We start from the raw sequence: 20,624 nt of genomic DNA on the forward strand, positions 1-20,624 counted from the left end.
TCTTGTGTGTAGCAAGCTGTGATAGGAATTATTTGAAGGAGAGCTGTTGGATCTGTTGTTCCGCCCCGTGCAAACAGCTGCAGAGAGGAAGCTACTTGCTGCATGAAAAAATAATATATATAAAGTTTATACAGTGTTGGTTGTATAAATCCCACATACTGCACATGCTGTGCTACACATCTCAGAATCCCAGAAGGAAATTTCTTGGCTGAGTAGCATAAACTCGCCTTGAGTTAGCAGATGTTGTTGCAGGGAATTTATGAAAGAGCAATGCATGAGGGTGCAAACTGAGGTTATAAAATCAAAGCCCAAGCTGCCTATATCCTCTCAAACTATTAGGATGATGTGGTTAAGTGTTGGGAAGACGTGTAAGGTGTGAGTAACAGCTACATTTGATGTAGGATCAGGCACTTTGGTATTTGGGCTTCAACATTTGGGACTAATATAGGTGTATCCCCTATTTTGAGGAATAAGAGTGTGGAAATTTTTCATTTCTCGTTGTTTTCCCTCTCCTCATTCCTTTATTCATATTTCCTTTCCCTCATTCTCTTCATCCTGTTTAAAATAACCAAGCTGTCCAGAGCAGGCTCATGTCACTTCTCGGCTGCTTATGCTGCTAACAGAGAAATCCAAATGAGCCATACTGCATGTTACTCCTGGGACTTATTCCTCGAGAAAGCTGTTTCTGCTCCCATGGAAGTCAATAGAAGTCTAATTAGTCCCAGATGTTTAGTAATAACAAGCACTTCCTTTTGGTAGAGCCAAACAAAAGCAGTGTTAAAACTGTTAATTAAATGGGTTTGGCTCTGTCGTCAGGTTATTAACTAATTCTAGTCATGGCAGCCAAGCTAATACTGGCTCTCAGAAGGAGATATAATCTTTCTGTGCTTGACACAAAAGGCATGAATTCGAAGTATGGCTCAATTAGCCCATGTCTGGGCACACAGCGAAGCTTGCTTTCATACCAAAGGAAAAGCTTGCAGACTTCAGCATCTGGCTTCCAACTAAGCCCCAAGATAGCTGCTTGTGCAAACTTTCTCCTAGAAGAGACAGAGCTTGATCCAAGGCACAGCATTGGTTTCCATTGGCTTTTCATCATCTGAACATTGTCCTGGGCAACCCACTTCAACTGGCCCTGGCTTGAGCAAGGGGGTTGGACCAGATGAGCTCTACAAGCCCCTTCCAACCTCAGCCAGCCTGTGATTCTCTGATTCATATGTTTTTTATTCTCTGATTCATATTCAAATGTTAGACCAGGTCCTGGTGCTGCTGACTGGTCATGTAAATGAGTTATTTCAACACCACTTGCCTACCTCTTCAGTAGATCTTGATGTTCACTGGTTGCCCTCTGAAGTATATGCCAGGTGTCCCTGCTTTGGGACAAGACATTATAGACCTAAGGTGGAGTCTGAACAACGTAGAAAAAAATCGGAAGACATTGCTTTCATCTGTGGAGTATTCCAAGCTGGTGCTTTAATATATTCACATCCCTGTGTATTTTACAAAATCCAAAGGTGTTTTTATTGTACAAAATCCCACAACAAAATCTACCAGCCAGTTTCTTACATATCTGCTTGAAAAATAGAATTATACATCTTTTTTTGTAGTGTGTTAATTTTGACATTCACTAGCTGGAAGAAACAGAAGTGGAGCAGCAATTTGAGTTATTTACCTGGACAGGTTTGGGTTTGACTTCTATTTCTCTTATGTGCCTAAATGTACAGTTCCTGGCATTATCGGAAAACCTGACACAGCTCCTTTCAAAGCCACTGGATGCTGTTAGTAGGTCAGGCTCCCACTGTTGGTGAGCATCTCTTCACTTCAAAAGGGTGAATCTGCTATCAGATACGGGACATAACATATGTCAGTGCCTGCTTTTAGTGACTCAATGGGTTGGCCGTGTTAAACCCATCACAGAAAGAGGATCTACAGACTTTTTCTTGCAACCAGTCCTCTACACCACAATCTCTTTTTAGGGAGAGATAGTGGACCTCTGATCTGAATAATGGCCCAGGACTCGGTTCCCTGTATCTTGCTTCATGCTTGTATCTTTAAAACGTGTTTTGCCTGCCTAACCTCCTGTGAATTTTAAAAATAGATATGTTATCTTTTTGCATTGAAATGTATCTGTATGCAGTGAATTCCCAACAGTTTTCCTTAGAAATATAAACATTTCAGTCCAATGTTAGCTGGTTGAAATTCATTCTCTAAGACTTCTTTTAGAAAGCGCTCACCCCAGAGATGAATTTCTTCACATTAAACCCAGTTAAATATGTATTGCACGTGAGGGGCAAATTTCTCCTCTTTGAGTTGAACTGTGGACCTGTGACCTTCTGAGCAGGTCTGGGTAACGTTTAGTGCAGCTGCTTCACACCTGAGATTTCTGTTACACCCCTGGTGGGTGTTAAGTGCCCCATGTCTTGCCCCAATGGCTGCAGCAACATACTACAAGCAAAGGAAGATGCCCACAGTTTGCTACCACTAAGGTCTGTGGTTTCCATGGTCAGCCATGGTTTTTCTAAATGATCGCCATGAGCACATCAGGCATGAAATGCGATTTGCTCACTTAGCTGAATTCTCATTGCTTTGGAACTCCAGGGAGATTTTCAATCAGTTTCAAACAGTGCAACATCATGTTTTAGCCTGCCCTGGTGCCAGTTTTTATGATTTCAGTTCAACATTTGGGAGACGTTATTTCTAACCTGATAGGAAAGAAATAAATCTCAGTGCAAGGTGAAATATCTCATGGAGGTGCAGCACTTTTCTACTAAGCTGATGTCATCATAAAAAAGTGATTCAGTTACATCACTCAATTTACACAAAGCCTTTTTATGAAGATGACATCAACAAAGTATCTTAAATTTCACCTCCCTCACAACAACAGGGCTTTACAGGCGGCCTCTTCTATCACTCTATAAATTTTTTAGGCAGATCAGCTTGTGAAGAAAGCAAGTACAAAACATGGCAAATTCTCCTTTTAGTCCCTGCAACCCAGAACTCTATAGTGGTATAGTTCGGGGGCGCTTTGAAACTGTCTTAAAATCCACAGTTAAAAATCAAAGAGGAGAATTTTACCCTTCATTTCTACACACCGACAGTGTAGCACCTGATTTATTTGGTTTTCAAGGCAATCTGCGTGCTATGCTTTAAACTGATGGCTGAAGTTCTGCCTGCGGAAGCAAAAAAATGAACCCACTCCAATGATGATCACGGACAAAACCAGCACAAACGTTAATATAATAAGGAAGTTGATTTTCTTTAGATCCTCTTTTTCACAGTCTTCTGGTCTAATGTTCCCAATGTGCATTTCTTCCTGGAACCCGAAGTTCTGAGTGTGCTGGCACGTTAAGTGCTCTGCGTTGGGGATGTGGACATTTTTGTTCTGGATCATCGATGACAGCCAGATATTTCCACAGCAATTGAGTGGATTACCAGTGAGATACAAGTTTCTAAGAGAATTTTCTAATGCTAAAATATTGCTGTTCTGTAATGAACTAAACCTATTGTTCCGTAGGTCCAGAACTTCCAGTGGAGAGTCGCTACCCCACCTAGGCAGCCAATTCAGCTGATTTTCGGAGAGGTTTAAGTGTTTCAGGTGACTGAAACAAGGCAAGTCAATATTTAATTCTATCAGGCTATTTCCATGTAAATGCAAGTATTCAAGAGACCGTTCCAGTCCTGATAGTGCTTTAACTTCAATTTTCAGGCCTGGGTTCATGGAGATATCCAAAGCAATCAGAGAAGTCTTGTAGAAAGTGTACGCTGGCAGGATGCTCAGCATGTTGTCAGCGAGGTACAAGTACTGAAGAGCAGGAGAATCAACGAATGACACACAACCACTCTCCTCCCCAACAAGCCTCTGCTTAGCTAGTCCTGAGTACATGCTGCAAAGACTGATGTTGTTGCTCTGTAGATTAAGCAGTCTGAGGCTAGGAAGGCTTGAAAAGATATCAAATTGCAGGGTCTGAAGTTGGTTGTTTTGAATGTAGAGCTCCCTCAAATTCGACAGCGTGACAGAGTCCAGGAGAAGGTTCTGCAAAGAGTTGTAGCTCAAGTCAAGGACGGTTAGGGAGATCAATGCACTGTCATAAGTTACTGCAAAAGACTGAAGACAGTTTTTACTGAGATTAAGGGTGTGGAGGGACAACATTGATTCAAAGAATTCATTCGGGATTGATTTGATTTCATTGTAGCTTAAGTCTAAATACACAAGTTGGGATAAATTAAGAGAACTTTTGTTTCTACTTTGCTTCTGATCAAGAAGAAGAAAAGAAGCATCTAGCCAGTCATTCTTCATATAGTCCATTTTATTATGAGAGGATTCAGCACTGAACTGAATTAAATTCTTTGATAAATTCAGGGTTACAAGCTTGTTCACAAGGGGGAAGACAGGGAAGCGAAGTAGTTTGTTTTCACTCAGATCCAAAATTCTTAAGCTATACTCATCATCCGACTCTGTGGTGTGGAAGGACTCGATGCTATTTCTGCTAAGATCAAGTATCTCCAACTGCCTGAGGTTGAAATCAGAGATGCAAGTAATTGAATTCATGGAGAGATTGAGTTTGGAAAGATTCACTAGAGTCTCAAAAGCACCTTCCTCTATTTCCATGATGATATTGCTCTGCAGGTCTATCTCCACAAGACCTGGAGAACCCTGAAACATTTTGTGCGATATCATTATAATACTGTTGTCTGCCAGGGAAAGATACCGCAGTGCTGGAGCTTGCTTTATGAAATACTCAGCCATCCCATTGTAGAGGCTGTTGTGAGACAAGTCCAGTATTTCCACCTTGGGTAAAAGTCCGATTCCCTCTGTCCCATTCTGAGCGAGCTCGTATAAGTGGTTGTTGGCTAAATTTATTTCCAGCAAACTTGTCATGTGTGCAAAGACTCCAGGCGCGATGAAGCTTATCTGGTTAGAGCTTAAATCCAGGCACTGGAGAGAAGTAGAGAATGGTAATGGCATTTCAGGGATCCTTTGTATCAGATTTCCAGACAGATCGATTTTGTTTACATTTGAGTGGAACTCATGAGGGATTTGCCGAAGGTCTTTGTTGTGGCAAAATGCCTGCAAGTTTGTCTGCCAGAAAAAGAAAGAGAGAAAAGGGGTCATCACTTGACAAAGGAAAAATATATTTGCATGAAATGTAAAGAAAATAGCATTCAACAGTCAATTAGATCCTTCTCCTGAAACACTGATCACATTATTATTTTTTTGAGCATTCAGACAGCAAACACAGTCCTCCTAATGCTTCTCCACAGCTATAACAGTTAGCACGCATTTCATTTTAAAGACCAGTAGAGTTGTATCTGCTGTCTGCAAGAGATACCTACTATACATTCTCCTTTTTATACCTTTCTCCCAGGCTTATTTTAATAGTCCCATGTGAAGGAGTTTCCCCTCTTTCCATTGCAACCAAACACTCTTTTTTTTCCTGATATTTGCTTTTCTCAGCTTCATCCTAAATCACTCAATTAGTTTCTGCAAACTCCACTTGCAATAGTAACAAGTGCTTTGAAAAGCGCCTCTCTGTTGGCAGCATAGTTTCAAAAGCAAGGACACGGAAAGATAAGGATCCTATGGTACAAACTGTGGGATCTCTCCTTGTTAGTCACACCGCTCAGGTATTTGATTGTGCCTTTCTTTAGCCATGGCATAGGTAAGCAATGCATCCTCAAACAAATGCGTCATTCAACTACTCAAACACTTCTGAGGCAAACCTCTAAACTCTTCCTGTTTTTGCCATCTATATTTATCCTTTTCCCCAGGCAACATTTCCTATCTTCTCACACATGCTTTATGCTCCATCCATATGCTCCATCCCCATAAGCCATCCATACAAGACATTCCCAATGCAACAGGGAAAACATATCATGTAAAGCCAGCTTTTGAAGGGAAAAAGGCTGTGATGTGAAGTGAGGGTCATACTTTTTCTGTTCACTTCTAAACACTAGAGTGAAGAAAAACTCATCTATTTATCAAATTCGTCTCCTCAATGCATGTCTGTTCAATTGCAGCTTGGACTGAGTCTGTGTCCAAAGCAAAATTTGGAGTGTGTGTTCATAAGGAACACTGGAAACATGAAGATAATCATCCTTGCATAAATGTCAAGCTGTATTTTGTTGTTAGGAAGAACTTACAGCAGCAGGAAGAAGAGGAATGTGAAAGGCTTAGGCAGCATTTAATTTACTGAAAGGAAACTCTTGTTATGAATGTATATGGGTGACCGGGTCATGTACTGTTTGCAGAAAGATCAGAAAGAAAAGAGAGAAAAATTTGGCTGAATCTTAACTTTTTCAAAGAAGCGGAATCCAGATTCCATGACGCAAAGTTTTGTATTAGCTTTTCAGACATTACAGAAACATTAAAATAAAATATATATATTATAAACCATCTGCTTCATGTGAACTTCTAGGTGAATGAAGTGGCAGGTCTGTTTGTGAGAAGTGGGGCAATAGTCAGCATTTTGTAACTCTCTCTTTTGCATCATGTGAGTTTTTGAAAGCCCATAAAAATGTGACAGAAAGATATTACTGCTCATCTAAACTCTAGATATACCCAAGCTGCTCCAAAGATCTGAAATAATGGCATATTAAAAGTTGAACCCACTCTTTTTTTTCTTTTTGTTTTTCTTTTTTTTTTTTCTAACCAGCTCTTTCAGATCTCCCAAAAATAAACAAATTAGAAAAGGAGAGGAGGGAATATTCTGACTTCTTCCAGCCATTATTTCTTGCCTGCAAAACCAGTGTCAAATTGCTCATTTTGAGCACATACAGAGCTGGGCTAAGCCCAGAGCCCCATAGAATAGAGCAGGAATGGTCTTCTTGTTCCATTTGTGGAAGAGGGAGAAGCCAAAAAGATGCACACATCCAGAGTGAAAAAGAAGCAGCCTCTGCAGCCCAAGGCAGATGCCAGATCTCTTCCCACACCTCGAGCCACATCTCAACAAGCACTGAGCACCCTCTGCTCCCTCTGAGCACCCTGCACTGAAGCCTGGTCCAACGCCCATCAGCACCAGTTGGCCCATTTCCATCAAAGTCCATGAAGGAGAGGTCATTCCCAATCCACCACGTATCTTGCAGGATTGGGCCTTCAGTCTGCTTGCACCGAACCCTCCCAGCGATAAAAGGGTCTGATAAAATCCATACCTCCCACTGTCTGCCATTTGTTCCTACAACATTTCCCCTCCCATTTTTTTTTTATGATTTTCATTCCTTTTCACTGACTGTTTTGATAATTGCTGACTTTCTTATCGAGTCTGTTCTGCACCATCTTTTCTCCCTCTAGGCTCAAACTGCATGAATTTCGATCTCATCAGCACCAGGAAGGGAAGATGAAGCACTTCTCAGTGGGACTGAGCAAACAGCATTTGTTTGCCTGTGCATCTCTCCTTCTCCCCCCACAGCTCGACGGGCTGGCAGCCTGAGGCTGGAAACGAAGCTTTTGCTGGTCTCATGTTCTCACCTCATCAGTTCAGTCGGTGCTGTCACTGGTTTGATTAAAGGCCATTGGCAAGAGCATTTGGTTCATACAGTGTCTGGCTCCATTCAGGTGCTGGTGGAAATATGACCCAGCAACTCAAAAGTTGAGCATCGTCTGAATTTTGCCTCTGGTCCTTCCCAGCTTAGCACTGGGTGGAAGTTGTCACCCACCTTACCAACAGCTCTGCTAACAAAGCAGCTGGATCCAAGCCCTTTTGCTCCCATATCAGCAGTTTTATGAACCAAAGAATTTGGGCTGGAGATACTTGGGGAGAGCTTGTGCTTGCAAGGTGTCTGTGTCTGTTCTCTAGAAGAGCTGCCCAGGTGGAAGCTTGGCTGAGCAACAAAGTCTGAGCAATTTCCCCAGGTATTTCGAATGGACTGACCCAGGATAAGCACTATGTGTATGTTCTTTCACAACCTTGACACAAGGCATTGTACAATTTTCTGAAAACCTTTCGCTTGCATGCGGCTTCGTGTCTTGCAAACAGTTGGCCAGCAGTTGCTTTGGCTCAGTAAATAGGTAATGACTTGTTTAATTGGTGCAGCTCACTTTGGTGTCAGAGCCCAGTAGGGACATTTTACCCCCTAAAACCTCTTCTATAAGACTGGTTCACCAACAAGGATGCCAATGACAAAGGGTATGGGTTTCTTACCCATGCCTCTTTCAGGAGACCTGGGATGAAAGTTTCCATTTCTGAGCTTTTGTTATTTTAAAGGTGTCACCAGAGGGAAAGTAACGTGTAAAACAGTGAGGCTGTGATAAAAAATCATCCCGTGAACTAAGTAGGAGTCCCAGCGGACCCATCAGCTAACCCAGCAGCCTCTTTAAGCTGCGTGGAAATGTGTTTGGATTTACACCCTCCTCCCTCCATTGGACCAAACACTCAGCAAACGAGGACTAGCAAAACCCCACTGACTTTAGCGATGCTGAGCTGTTAATTTATACCAGATGAGCATCCCAGCCCCCAGCTGCAGCGTGTTTTCAGTTGGGGCCGAATTTATCCCAGCCTCATTGCGCACAGCCTGGGGTTTTTGGCCTGCGCAGTGGGCCTGCTGGAAGCAGTTTACAGTGGAGTGGTGGAAACAAGCATGTGTTTACTTCTCAGCAATCAGCCTGATCTGTGACCCATCAAGAAGTGGGACAGGGCGAAATCTGCTCGGATTATTGCACGTCTCGCCCGGCATTCATGTGACTATGATACATGGGACCCAAGTCGTCATGTTTACAGCGGTTTCATCAGTCTCCCCTTGACAGCCAACGAATTGAGCTATCCAGTCACCTTCCCAAGATCTTTTTATATATACTAGGTCTTAATTTCTCTGGAATTCAGGAAGTGCAGCAATACAGCAGGGTGGGCAGGAATGGAATGAGTCCCATAAGGGAGATGTGTACAGCTCGCAAATTATTTTTTTTTCCCTATTTTGGAAATTCTCAAGGATTTGTGCTAAACAGCGTCAACATTAAAAAAATAAAAAAAATAAAAAAAAAAAAAAAGAGGAAGATAAGTATTTTTAAATGGCCTGTTACTGTCAGCAGTATTTGAATAGGGAAAGGAGCAAGTCCAGCTATGAATAACATTTATAATATTGTACCAGGTGCTTGCAAAAATTCAAGGAGCAAATTTTGTACAGGAGCCAGAGGCTTTGTCACCTTTTTTTAGCTCCAGTAGAAGTCAGGTGCAACACCCCTGGCAGCAATGCTGTGTCAGGGCAGAGGTCAGACTCGCCATTATTACAAAAGCTGCTATAGATGTGTTTCTCAGAAGCTTTATTTAAAGCACAAAGAGCTTAGGCCTGGTATAAAGGAGTAGATATGAGGTCTAAGTTCCTTCTCTGTCTCAGTCATAGGATCTATGTTCATTCTTGGGGAAATCAGGTCACATTTCTTTCAATCAGCTTCTCCATAGAACAAAATAGAGACGATGACCCTTCCCTTTTTTCCCCTTTATGTGCTGTCGCCACAGTGTGGAAGGGAACAAGAACAAGAACAGCCTGCAGAGCATCCATTAACCCAGCAAAGCCCACCTCTGCCAACTGGTCTTTGGGGGAGGGCCCTTCACAGAAACCATCATTATTTGTGCAGTGCCTCTAACTATGGGGTCCCAACCTCACCAGGACCCCACGGTGCCGGGCAGGGAGGCATCCTTACCATTTCACAGGGCATCCCCTCTGCAGGCCGATAGTTAGAGATCCCTCTGTTCACCACTGCCAGGAGGAAGATGACGTACAGTTTCATGGTTCTGCAGGGAAAAAGCAATTATGTTAGGTATCAGGCACGACCCCACAGTCATCTTGTGTGTGCATGTGAAAGCTGGCACCAGAACATCACCAAACACAGAGAGGCAGTATGCAGTACAATAAATTAACCCATCTTTGAGCCTACAGCTTGCATGACCCACAAATATACATTTGTGTCTCTTCGAGCCAAGTGGGAAAGAGAGAGATCTACACAAGGACATGAAAGGAAGATCCAAGGAATCTCATAGGACTGCCCTGATGTGATTTCAGCTTGATGATACCCCGGTCACCCACTGAAATACAGATGCCCAAGCTGGGCAGAGTGACCGATGCCATGGAGAAAGACGAAGTGACCTCCTACAGGCACCTGTCTCTCCCCAGAGAGTTTTGGGGGCCAAGGCGTGATGGAAGTGAAGGGATGCCAATCAGAAACAAGATTTGGGATCAGTTTCCATTTCCATCCACAACAGTTTCCACTCCTCTTACCCCAGCACTGTCAAAGAGCTTTTACACACTCATCAGTCACCGTGCATCCAGATTTGTTGTGTTAATATAAACAGTTTAAATAAATAATGGACTGAGACCTTTTTGTCCAAATGTTAGTCTTTCGTTTTACACATCGCAGGTATGGGCAAGCTTTTAAATACATTTGAAAACTGATGCCTTAAAGAGAGACAGACACAAAATCTGCATCAAATAAAGGATTCATCAGAGTTTAACTCTGATTGGAAGGCACTCCAGAAAAGAGCATAGAAATTACTGTAAAATGAATAAAGAAGGCAATGGGAGAAAAATGGAAATGAGGCTAAGGGAAAGCATTCCTGACAGCACATTTCTAGAAGGACACCAATGAGTTCTGAGGGGTCTGCCCTGAGATGTCAATGGGCCCTAATAAAGTCTCTGAGTTCAAACATGAGACTTCAACATCACACCAGCTAATTCAGAAATTAAAGACTTTTTCAGGAAGAGATGGAGACCTGTACGTCTCAGGCTGCAAACAAGTTGTATAAGCCATTAAAGTTCAGCCCCAAAAATCCTGAAGAATCATTTACCTTTTAATATATGATGCTTACAGAAAGAAAAGAATTAACAACATAATGCACAAGTTAAGCACAGCTCTGTGTAGCTGGAGATGGCAAAGAAAAACCAAAGAAATCTGGCAGGAATTCAGACTCCCAGACCCTGGCAAAGTGGTTGCAGTTCTGCTTTGCAGATTGAGAAATTATAGGCACAGGGACTGTGTTTCATTTAAAGTGAATAGATTTTATCAATGCTGTAGTCACCACTGATGTGAGCTCCGGGTATCACCTCTTTCTGCCACCATTTGTTGCAAAAATGCTGAATTTTTCTGCAGGCAGATCAAAGCTGGTCCTGCTGATGTCCTGAGCCAGTGAGACACGCACCAGCTCCCAGCTGGAAGCCAGGCAGCAGTGCTTCTCTAGCCCTGCTCTTAAATCTTTCTAGGAGCAAACCTGCATCCAGAGAGACCCAAGTGTTTTGCCAATTTCATTCTCCCATGCGCCGAAAGACGGCGTCCACGCACCGTTACTCAGCGGCTTCCACCCACAGAGCATCATGAGGCTGGAAGGAGATGGGATCACGCCCAGCTGGTGGAGATCCCTCCGCTTAGTCACTGTTTGAAGGATGCAGCTGATCGCCGGCACTGGCAGCTGCTGAACAGGAACGCCAACGGGTTATCTATGGGATAAAGTCCCCTGGGGGTTCTGCCAGGTCAGCCCTGCCACCTCAGAACATCTATTTCTGCCAAGGAGATGATCACCAAGACCTAATGAGTGGGTTGCTCATACCCTCCACTGCTTTCCCTTGAGGTTACAGCACTGTGTCATAGTTGGGCACGTTTCTATAAACTTCTGAGTGGAGCAAGGCATCCCTTCTCCTCGCCGCCAGAGAAAAGAGGCGTGTACTAGGAAGAGAGAGACTGGAGAAGTCTAGACCTTTAATTAATGCTTTATTCTTGGATTGTATATTCCTTCCAGTTTAGGGAGATGACTAGTAATAGATAATGATCTGGGAGCCCAAGGTGAAAGAACTTGGAGTTTGTCTTTGGGGTTCTGCAGCAGGATCAGAACTCTGTTCGCCTCCTCTAAAACAAGACCAAGGATGCTCATTCTCAACCTTTTAAACTACTGTTTGCAAAATACCCCAAAATCACCCACTGGAAGAAGGAATTGATGATACCACCATCTATAATATCTCTGATATTCTCCATCTCTTTCTCATTGCCCAGGTTTCTGAGGTTGGGTGCCTGGGGACTCTGTGCAAGGGGAGTAGCCTGGGGGTTAGAGGAGAAAATGATGTTTGTTGTTTGGGTACTGATTTGCTGAAACTGAGAAAAGACAGACATAGCGATGATGTGCAAATTACCAGACTTTACTCAGAGCCTTCAAATGGAAATTATTTCTGTTTAGGTCCGATGAATTAAGCTGATGAAATCTCCATGGATATTACCCACAACAGGGCACCACCCTGCTGGACAGTGTGCGCCCCATGCAGTCTGCACTCTTCTCTTGTCATACTGCTAAAAGTCATCCCTTTTCATCCTAAATGGTGACCCCGGCACAACCCAGGGTCCTAACATGTTTTGAAACTTCCTAAACTATAAATTTAAAAAGCAACTGTGAAATGGATGCATTTGAACACAAGAACTTGATTTAAAGTCTTGTTATTGGTGACAGAGCTGCAGCAAGCGAGGATGCTGTCCCTCAAGGTGTTCCTAAGGTGGCTGTCACCCTGGAGCCCACAAGCTCTAGGACTTGGTGCTGTCTTCCTCCAAATACGAAACCACATGGACCGAGTCCAGAGCAGGTTAAGCTGCTCCTTGTGGTACAACACCACATCCATGCTCACAGAGATTCCCTTCCCAAGCTGATTTTCAGTGTTCAGTTGTCCAGTTGAGGAGTTTTCGTGTCCAGATTTTTCTCCTTTAGACCCTCCTCAGCCCACGGAACATGACACAAAGCTGTGCCCCCTTGGCTCTGCTCTCTTTGCAGGTCTCAGCTGCTCACCACCCTCACCCAGTGTGGAGCTAAAGGTTCAGCACACCCATTTAACAGATGGGAGGACAAAGGCAGTGATTTTCCCCCAAAATAGATTTGAAAAGCAGGGAAGGGCTAGGATTTAATCACAATTTGTCCAGTTCCCACTGCAGAGCAACATATGCCTCCATCTCTTTTACAACACTAATCCTGTTTGTAGCTAACAACAGCAGCACCTTCTAAATATCCCCCAAAGATAATTTCTGCTACTGCTCAGGCAATTAACAGCGATGTTCTCCCATGCCAAAGAGACGTTAAACATAAGAGAAGACATGAAACACAAACTGAACTCCCACAGTCCGATGTTTTTTTTTACATAAGACACTTTGCTGCCACGTTAGAGCCCTCAGGGTTAAAAAGAGCGAATATCCCCCATTTACCTTGTTTCAAGGGTTTCTCACATTCCCATATGCTGCTTGTCATGTCTTTAAAAAGCATAGCCAGCTCTCCAACAGCAATTCAGTCCTGGAACCAAGGTAATTATTCTTCACCTTCATGTTCACCCATTCAGGACACCAAGAGGTTTACTCATAACTTCAGACCGAAGGCATTTTTCAGGGAAATAACCTTGTTTGGGACAGTGTCTGCTTTAAATTAAGTTGCTCGTCTTCCTCCGGACTCCTCTCCAGGCTCTTGCTGGGTCCTAGCCACCGCTGTGTGCTCTGAGCAGACTCAGCTACTGTGCGGCATCCTGAGGTCCTCGCAGGCGTTGAGAAACGGGGGGATTTTTGCCAGAGAAGCTGTCGGGATCAGGCCCCGGGGAATAAGTGACTTATCGCTGCCGATGCCACTGCTTAGCTGCGTGCACGGTGCGGGCGGCGTGTTTACTTTAGGGTTTTGTGTCTGCGAGTTGCATTCCTGAGGGGTTGCAGCCTCCTACCCCTGCACCTAAACCGTGTTCTGCATCTTTAGGGCTTGTGGATTAAAGGCTTAAAAATCACGGCTGTTAAAAGTGAAGCCCGTCATCTTGAAACCTGTCCTGGAAGACGTGTCTCCTTCTCTTAGTGACAGCCCCACTGCTCGGTGTGCTACGGTCTGATGGCAGGGCAGGGGTTCAGAGCCAGCTACGACACACCTGACTTAAAGGCTTTTCAGGGGTTTCCCTGGCACATGGCAGGAATTAGGGAGGTTGATAAAGGTAGATAGGTCCAAGCATCTGGACATGTCCAGATTTCTGGCAGTAAGTACACAGTGTTCAGTTGTGCCTGTAAAAATTCCCATTGTAAAAGGGACGCTTTTGTCAAGCAGAAGATGATTTCAGATTGCCTGTGAGCTCCGCTTTTTTATTTATTATTTTGTGCTGCCCTCTAGGGCTGGAGCAGCTGTCTAATTGCTGGTTTCCACACTTCCTTTGCCTAATTAAGACCTGCTTCTAAAATACCTGCTCTAACAGAGATTTCCCCATTCCTGCCTCCCAAGTGCAGGAACCTGAAGTGTTGCAATGCACTTTTCCTGTGGCTGAAATAATACACCAGAGCCGGGCTCTTATCATCTTGTTTGCTTTGCAATGAGAGGCGTGAAGGCTATGAAGAGGTGGTGGTGAGCGCGTGGGTGGGAAAGGGCATGATTGGGTGTGATGGATGGAAAAAATCAAGTTTAGCTCTGAGCAGAACTCTTTGCCAGTGAGATTGTCACCATCCTGGGCAGGTTCCTCTTGGCTGGGCTCTCAATGGACTATTTTTGATCAGATTCCTTGTCACAGGATCACAGAGTGCCTGGTGGTGTCAGGCATCTGCGGGTCCCTGTGGTGCCAGCCCTGCTCCAGCAGGGCCACCCCGAGCAGGGGGCCCAGCCCCACGTCCAGGCGGCTGCTGGAGATCCCCAAGGAGGAGCCCCCAGCCCCTCTCTGGGCAGCCTGTGCCAGGGCTCCGGCACCCGCCCAGCCCAGCAGTGCTTCCTGAGGGGCAGAGGGCACCTCCTGGGCTCCAGGCTGGGCCCGGGGCCTCTGGGCCTGGCCCTGGGTACCCCTGAGTATCCCTTGCCTCCTCAGCAGCATGCAACCACTTTTACAATGAAAAAACTCAAATATTTGAGGTCTTGAAGAAAAAATAATCCCTTTCTTTACTTTCAGAAAGAGTGTATTTCGATTTGATTGGGATTTGGAGATGGAATATAAATAAGCCTGCAACAAAGAGTGTCCTGGATGGCTGCAGTCTCCCGTTCTCCTGCACCTGGTTATTCAGGTCACTTTGGGAAGCTGGAAAAAGTAGCAGATTTTTTGGGTTTTGTGGTGCTTTTTTTAAGAGCTGGCTCTGTTCCTTGGGCTGATTTACCAAGTGGCCAAGCAGCTGTGCCAGCTGAACTGTGACGATGAGCCTGGACAGAAACAAATGCCAAAGCAGGAGGGAAGGGCATGCACTGATTCTGTTGCCCAGGGCTTTGCTTCAATAAAACCACAGCCTTAGAGGCACACCAACCACTCTGTAAATTATCTGCTGTGTTCTTGATCTCTCTGCCCTCTTTCCTAAAGGAGATCTGAAAACAAATAGTTTCAGAGCCTGATATCTTTGGTTGACTTCCCATTTTCAATATGTGCTTGGCAGTGACATCTCTAGAACAAGAGTCAATTCCATCGGATGGATTGGGTCATCTCCATTGAACAGATTGGAAAATCAAGCTCTTTTGCCCTCCTGCACAAGTTGATAAGGGCTGTCCCATCCCACTGGTGCCCAAGGCTTTGCACCTGTGACTGTGGGACTGGGCCCTTCCTGATTTCCCTATGTTCTCCTTGCAAATCACTGCCTGCTCGGCTTCTAGACACCAACTGGATTTCACCCAACATCAGCCAAAACTGGCAATGTGGCATGGGGATTAGGGCTCCAACACAGAGATCTGATGGGGGACTCTTTGGACCACTCCTCTCCTCCAAAGCCTCTTCCCAGCATGGCCCGGAGTGGGAAGGAAAAGCAAATCCCAGTCTTTGGCTCTCACGAGCCCATCCGTAATTTGTTGCAGGTTCCCAAGGGTTTCAGATAAACAAGAATATGTCTTGACGATTATGTGTCTTGAACTCTCAGACCCTTTGGAGTCTGTCCATCCATAACGCTGCTGCTTTCTAAGGCACTGCTCTTGGGTTGAGTCCTGTGTCAAGCCGCATGAATCAAACTCTCCAGAGAAGTAAACAAAACAAACTCCCGCCTTAGAAAGTGGGTCTGAACTGCAAGGGCAGGAGTCGGACAAATCTTGCTCCCTTCGGCTGGAATAGCTCCCCGGTGATTCATCCCACTTGGGAGCTGGGGGCCACATAAATATTACCCCTATTAAAAAATAAATAGTCCATGCCAACCTCAGCCATAGCCTTTGAGAAGAAGGCACAGCTCCAGTTCCTGAGACCCTACAACATCTCCAGGAGAAGTGTCTCCTGCTTCAGCTAGCTGGTGCCATCTGCATTCAACCTCCTGCCTCCCCAGTGTCAAGTCCACAAATCAAGTCTCCTTCATCACCTGCAAGGCTTAAATCATGCCTTTTCCCCTGGCTTTTGAAGCTGCTGCTTGCCCTTGTTCTCTCCCACACTTTCCTCTCTCTGTGTGTGCCTCGATCAGGTCAGGCAGCCAACAGCATTTGCCCACCAAAAATTTTCAGGGGGACATCACCCTTCAATCAGACAGCAAATACACACGGGGTTTAGCTAGTTCCCCCACTTTATTCACCTTCAGTTATTTCTCTCTCCAGGAGACTAAATGAAAGTGAATGAGAATTGTATGAAACCCTTCAGTCCAGAGATTTTTGGAAGAGAGTGGTTGGGCAACGGGACAGCAGAAGGTGGGAAAATGCAAACACTTCCATCTACAAAAAGTGAAACGAACCGGCACTTGAAGGTGAAAGTATTCAAATGTGAAATTCTCTCCCTGGGGAACAAAATTCCTGGAGAAACTGAAATCCAGGAACCCAAACAGAACTTTTTCTCACAAGCCTTAATCTAAGCACAGCAAAGAGAGAGAGAAATCAGTTTTTAATTCAGCAATTTTTCTTTTACTGACAGTGGAGTCAGTATTTGAGAAAAAGACATACTGAATTTATAGGGTCCAACAGGAGATAAAGTGAGGAAAATTATTTCTGATATATTTGACTTGCATGGTACTGATACCCCCCTGTGAATTCATTCATCACTGTTTTAATAAAAGGCCAAGCACTGATATAGTCACTGAGCTGTAACTATCTGCTTTAAAGAGAGATGAATGATATTTTTTGTTATTAAAACCAGAGAATTTCAGCATTTTAGAATAACAAGACAATTTTAAATCTGAACAGACTACATCTTAGTAAAAATAAATAAATAAATAAATCAAATTTCCACTGTTGAGGAAAGCCAAAACTTTGGCTTCTATTTACAGGAAACATATGTGTACTTTAATCAAAAATACAACTGAGTTTGGCTTCAGAATATTTTCTATGACTTTTATATAAACCAGGATTTTCTAGAACTTTTTTTCATTTCCAAACATTGTCTAACCATCAATTCCTCGTAATAACAGCCCGGATGCAGCAAAGCAGCTACTCTCAGTAAGTCCCCGTTCACCCAAGGTGACATTCAAGCTGTCGGGATCTTCAGAGCAGAAAAGCAGCCCTGCCATCCTGCACCTCGTGCTCCAACAGGGAGAGCCCAATGACAGCACCGATAGGAAGAGGAGCAGACGAGCTAAGCAGCATTTCATGTCACCCCGGGACGGTGTGATTTGCCCAAGGCTGTATTAGGACGCAGTGTCGGAGAGCTGGGTGAGTGGCATTTAATCAGCGCACGATGCTGATCTCTGCAGCATTCCTGGTTCAGAGCGCTACAATGCAGTAACACCATAAATAGACTAAAGTCCTATGAAGAAAGAAAAAAAAAAAAAAATCTCCCCATCTTCTGTCGCTGCTAACACAGAGAATAAAAACAAAGCAGGAGTATGACAACTGTATTGTTATAAACTAAGCAGTGCCTCCTTAACTTAAAGGGTCTAACTCTCTGCAGCGCAAGTCCCCAATGGATTAAATATACAGCTGTGTGGATAGAGCCATTTACACAGTGTGTTTAGCCAGTTCCTCAGCCTATTCATAAACACAGCCCATTTTATTTATACAGTACCTTCCTCATCTGCGATATTTTTAAAGGCTGCTGCCCTAAGCCACCGAAGCCCGCGTCTCTCCCGCAGCCGAAAGGCACCCGGCTCAACTTTCCAGCTGGCTTCACGCGCTGCTCCACGTACCTGCTCTGTGGCTGGAGGAGGAGGAGGAAGAGGAGGAGGAGGAGGAGGAGGTGGTTTCGCCTCTGCCTGCAGCCTTCTGCCTCCCGGACTCTCCCAGCAGCCTTTCCAGTGCGAGCCGAGGAAGAGTTTCCTTGGGGAAGTCGTACCTCTGTTGCATGCCAGCTGACTAAAACTCTGCGAGCTCGGAGAGAAGTTTGAAGTCACAGGAAAAAAAAATACTCCCCATAGACCGGTCCTTGAATTCATTCCTTCGCAGTCATGAGCTCTTATATATTCCCAGGCTCCCACGAGCACGTGAATGCATACCTCCGTAATAGTTTTAAAATGTGTGTGTCCTCTGCACTTCTCTTTATTTTCCATTTCGTTCACTCAACCTTGGCTTATTTCCTGCAGTTTCTCAGCTGGTAATTACGCTCCTCTCACATTGACACATGAAACGGTCTGTGAATACCACAAAAATCCCCTCCGCACAGACCTGGGCGACACGTGCTGCCTCTGAAGTTCGCGGTGCCTGTCCCGCAGATGGGAGCGTGAGCTTTGAGTAGCACAGACCCCTAGATACCCCGGGGCTAGGGTGAATTGTGAGGACTGAGCTGGGGTGCACACCCACAGGGACACAGAAGCAAGATGGGTCCCTTTTGGGGTCATAGTCCCAGCCAGCAAACCGCACACCCCCATGAAAGCACAAACCCATCATCCTGGCTATCCAAGCCAGAAAGTCAGGATGCGGTGAGTAAGAAGAGGATATTTTGGAGTAGGGTGAGCACAGCATGTTTGGTGTCCCAAGAGCTCTGGGGTCTCTCTGTGGGATGACCGAAACATACCCTTGGGGGAAAGGATAAATTCAATTTCACGCTTGAATGAGGAACAACACAAGTGCCTTCTAAAAAAGGGCAGTGGGACAGACCCTGATGTCTTTTACTTGGTCATTATTCTTCAAAACATTGCTTTCATATAAATGGGTGGGAGACCTGAGCATTGCCCACGTTGTCTTCTCCTGCTTAGAAGAAGCGCCCTGATAACTGGGTGGGCATCCACTGGCTCCAAATACTAGTTTGCAGGAGTACCGACCTCTAAAAATGTTTTGCCAGCTCCAGACTCAATGCATGAGGAGCAAAATGAGCATAGCTTCCCCAGCCAAGACCTGGCCTTCCCTGGGCCACCCCACCCCATCGGGGACTCCCCAAAGGGCACCAAGGACCACTGCAAACCTCACTCCTTCTCCCCATAGTGCCCAGGGAGCATCCTCATCACTGACATTAACCTGCGGGGCTGCACGTGTGGCTGTGAAAACACAAATTTTGACCTTCTGTGCCGAGACAATGAGCAGGGCATGCGGCTCCCCCAGGGAAGGATGTCACAAGTCCCGGAGGATGTTAGTCACACTTCTTCCCCTGCGCAGGGAAGGCACCCTGAAGTGCCAGGGGTGAGTGCCAAGGATGGGCTTGTGCTGAGCAAAACCCCTCAGAAGGGATGTTTGGCTTCAGCATTGGGCATTTACCCCATTTTAGACCACAATTTGCAATGATTCCCACCCCCCAAAAATAAAAATAAAAAATGTGGTGCTGACTCTCTTCTCCTGGATAGCATCAATTCTGTCCCGCTTCCCTGGGTCCACTTAGAAAGTCAGATAAAAGCCATGTCCTTTTATACCGTGTGCCAAGAGGCTTTGGGGATTCTGCTAAACATATGCCGGCTTCCAGCCTCTGCTTCTCCGCAGCAGGTTCCTGATCATCTTCTGTAGCCCACCAGCTCTTGTGAGTCAGAGTTATTTCAGATCTGCAGTGTACTGGGAGGCTCTAGATGAAAGCATCCACAGATGTGCAAGATGTGGTTCACTAAATAAGGCAGTAAATATATCTTGCACATGTTGTTGCAAGAAGCATGTAACAAGGATGATAAATGAAGTAAAAAGAGTATATAATACAGAAAAAAATGATTTTGTTACTGCAATAGCTATTCCCTGTGTGCACACCTAGCTATATATGTAATTTATTAATGGCCAAATTCACTTAACAATTAGAAGTAACAGTTAGTGAATGAGAAATCATTGACTTTTCTTAGCAACAGAAGCAGATCCTATGGAGAAGGATGTTTGTGTGCACCAATCCCAAACCTTTATTGGTATCCTCAGAATATCATTTTGATGAGGCTTGAGGTGGTCTCTTGAGTTCTTCCTCAGTATGGAGATGGATGTCACTTGTTCATAGAGCTCCTGTTTTGCAAACAATAAATCCAACCTCTTGGTAAATAATCAAATCACAGAATGGTTTGAGCTGAAAAGGACCTTAAAGATTGCCATGTCCAACACCCCTGCCACGGACACGGACGTTTTTTACTAGAACAAAGCCCCATCCAACCTGACCTTCAACACTTCAGCGATGGGTCATCCACAGCTCCTCTGGGCAACCTATTCCAGTGCCTCACCATCCTCACAGTAAAGAACTTCTTCCTTATATCTAATCTAAGTCTACTCTATTTTAGTTTAAAATCATTGCCCCTTGTCCTATTACTACAGACCCTGGTAAGAAAAAAATTCTCCATCTTTCTTATAAACCCCTCTTTATAAGAAAGGTCACAATAAGCTCTTCCAGGAGCCTTCTCTTCTCCAATTAACCCCAATTCTCTCAGCTTTAGCCCTGAGAAACATTACCCT

General features: G+C 44.7%; 1 protein-coding gene across 3 annotated transcripts; it reads right to left on the reverse strand.

The window, feature by feature from the left end:
• Positions 1-1,442: 1,442 nt before the first annotated feature.
• LRRC32 (leucine rich repeat containing 32) lies at positions 1,443-18,450 on the reverse strand. Of its 3 annotated transcripts, none has more exons than XM_068694840.1 (3): positions 17,969-18,450; positions 9,635-9,725; positions 1,443-5,080 (listed from the first exon to the last, which is right to left on the reverse strand). In XM_068694840.1, exons 2-3 carry the CDS (start codon positions 9,719-9,721, stop codon positions 3,140-3,142), a joined length of 2,028 nt encoding a protein of 675 aa, XP_068550941.1. In that variant the 5' UTR covers positions 9,722-9,725; positions 17,969-18,450; the 3' UTR covers positions 1,443-3,139. The 3 variants fall into 3 exon arrangements, with proteins under 3 accessions (XP_068550941.1, XP_068551003.1, XP_068550872.1); XM_068694902.1 differs by having other exon boundaries at positions 17,848-17,979; XM_068694771.1 differs by lacking the exon at positions 17,969-18,450 and adding an exon at positions 13,160-14,776.
• Positions 18,451-20,624: the final 2,174 nt, after the last annotated feature.

The sequence above is a fragment of the Anas acuta genome, chromosome 1 (assembly GCF_963932015.1).
Source record: "Anas acuta chromosome 1, bAnaAcu1.1, whole genome shotgun sequence".
NCBI lineage: Eukaryota > Metazoa > Chordata > Aves > Anseriformes > Anatidae > Anas > Anas acuta.

What these genes read in the sequence shown, in the direction of transcription:
- LRRC32 (XM_068694840.1), bottom strand. Translation starts at nt 9,721, where the DNA reads ATGAAACTGTACGTCATCTTCCTCCTGGCAGTGGTGAACAGAGGGATC. An exon ending in AGGGGATGCCCTGTGAAATG is followed by an intron (nt 5,081 to 9,634) that starts GTAAGGATGCCT and finishes TTTTTCTGGCAG; the next exon opens with ACAAACTTGCAGGCATTTTG.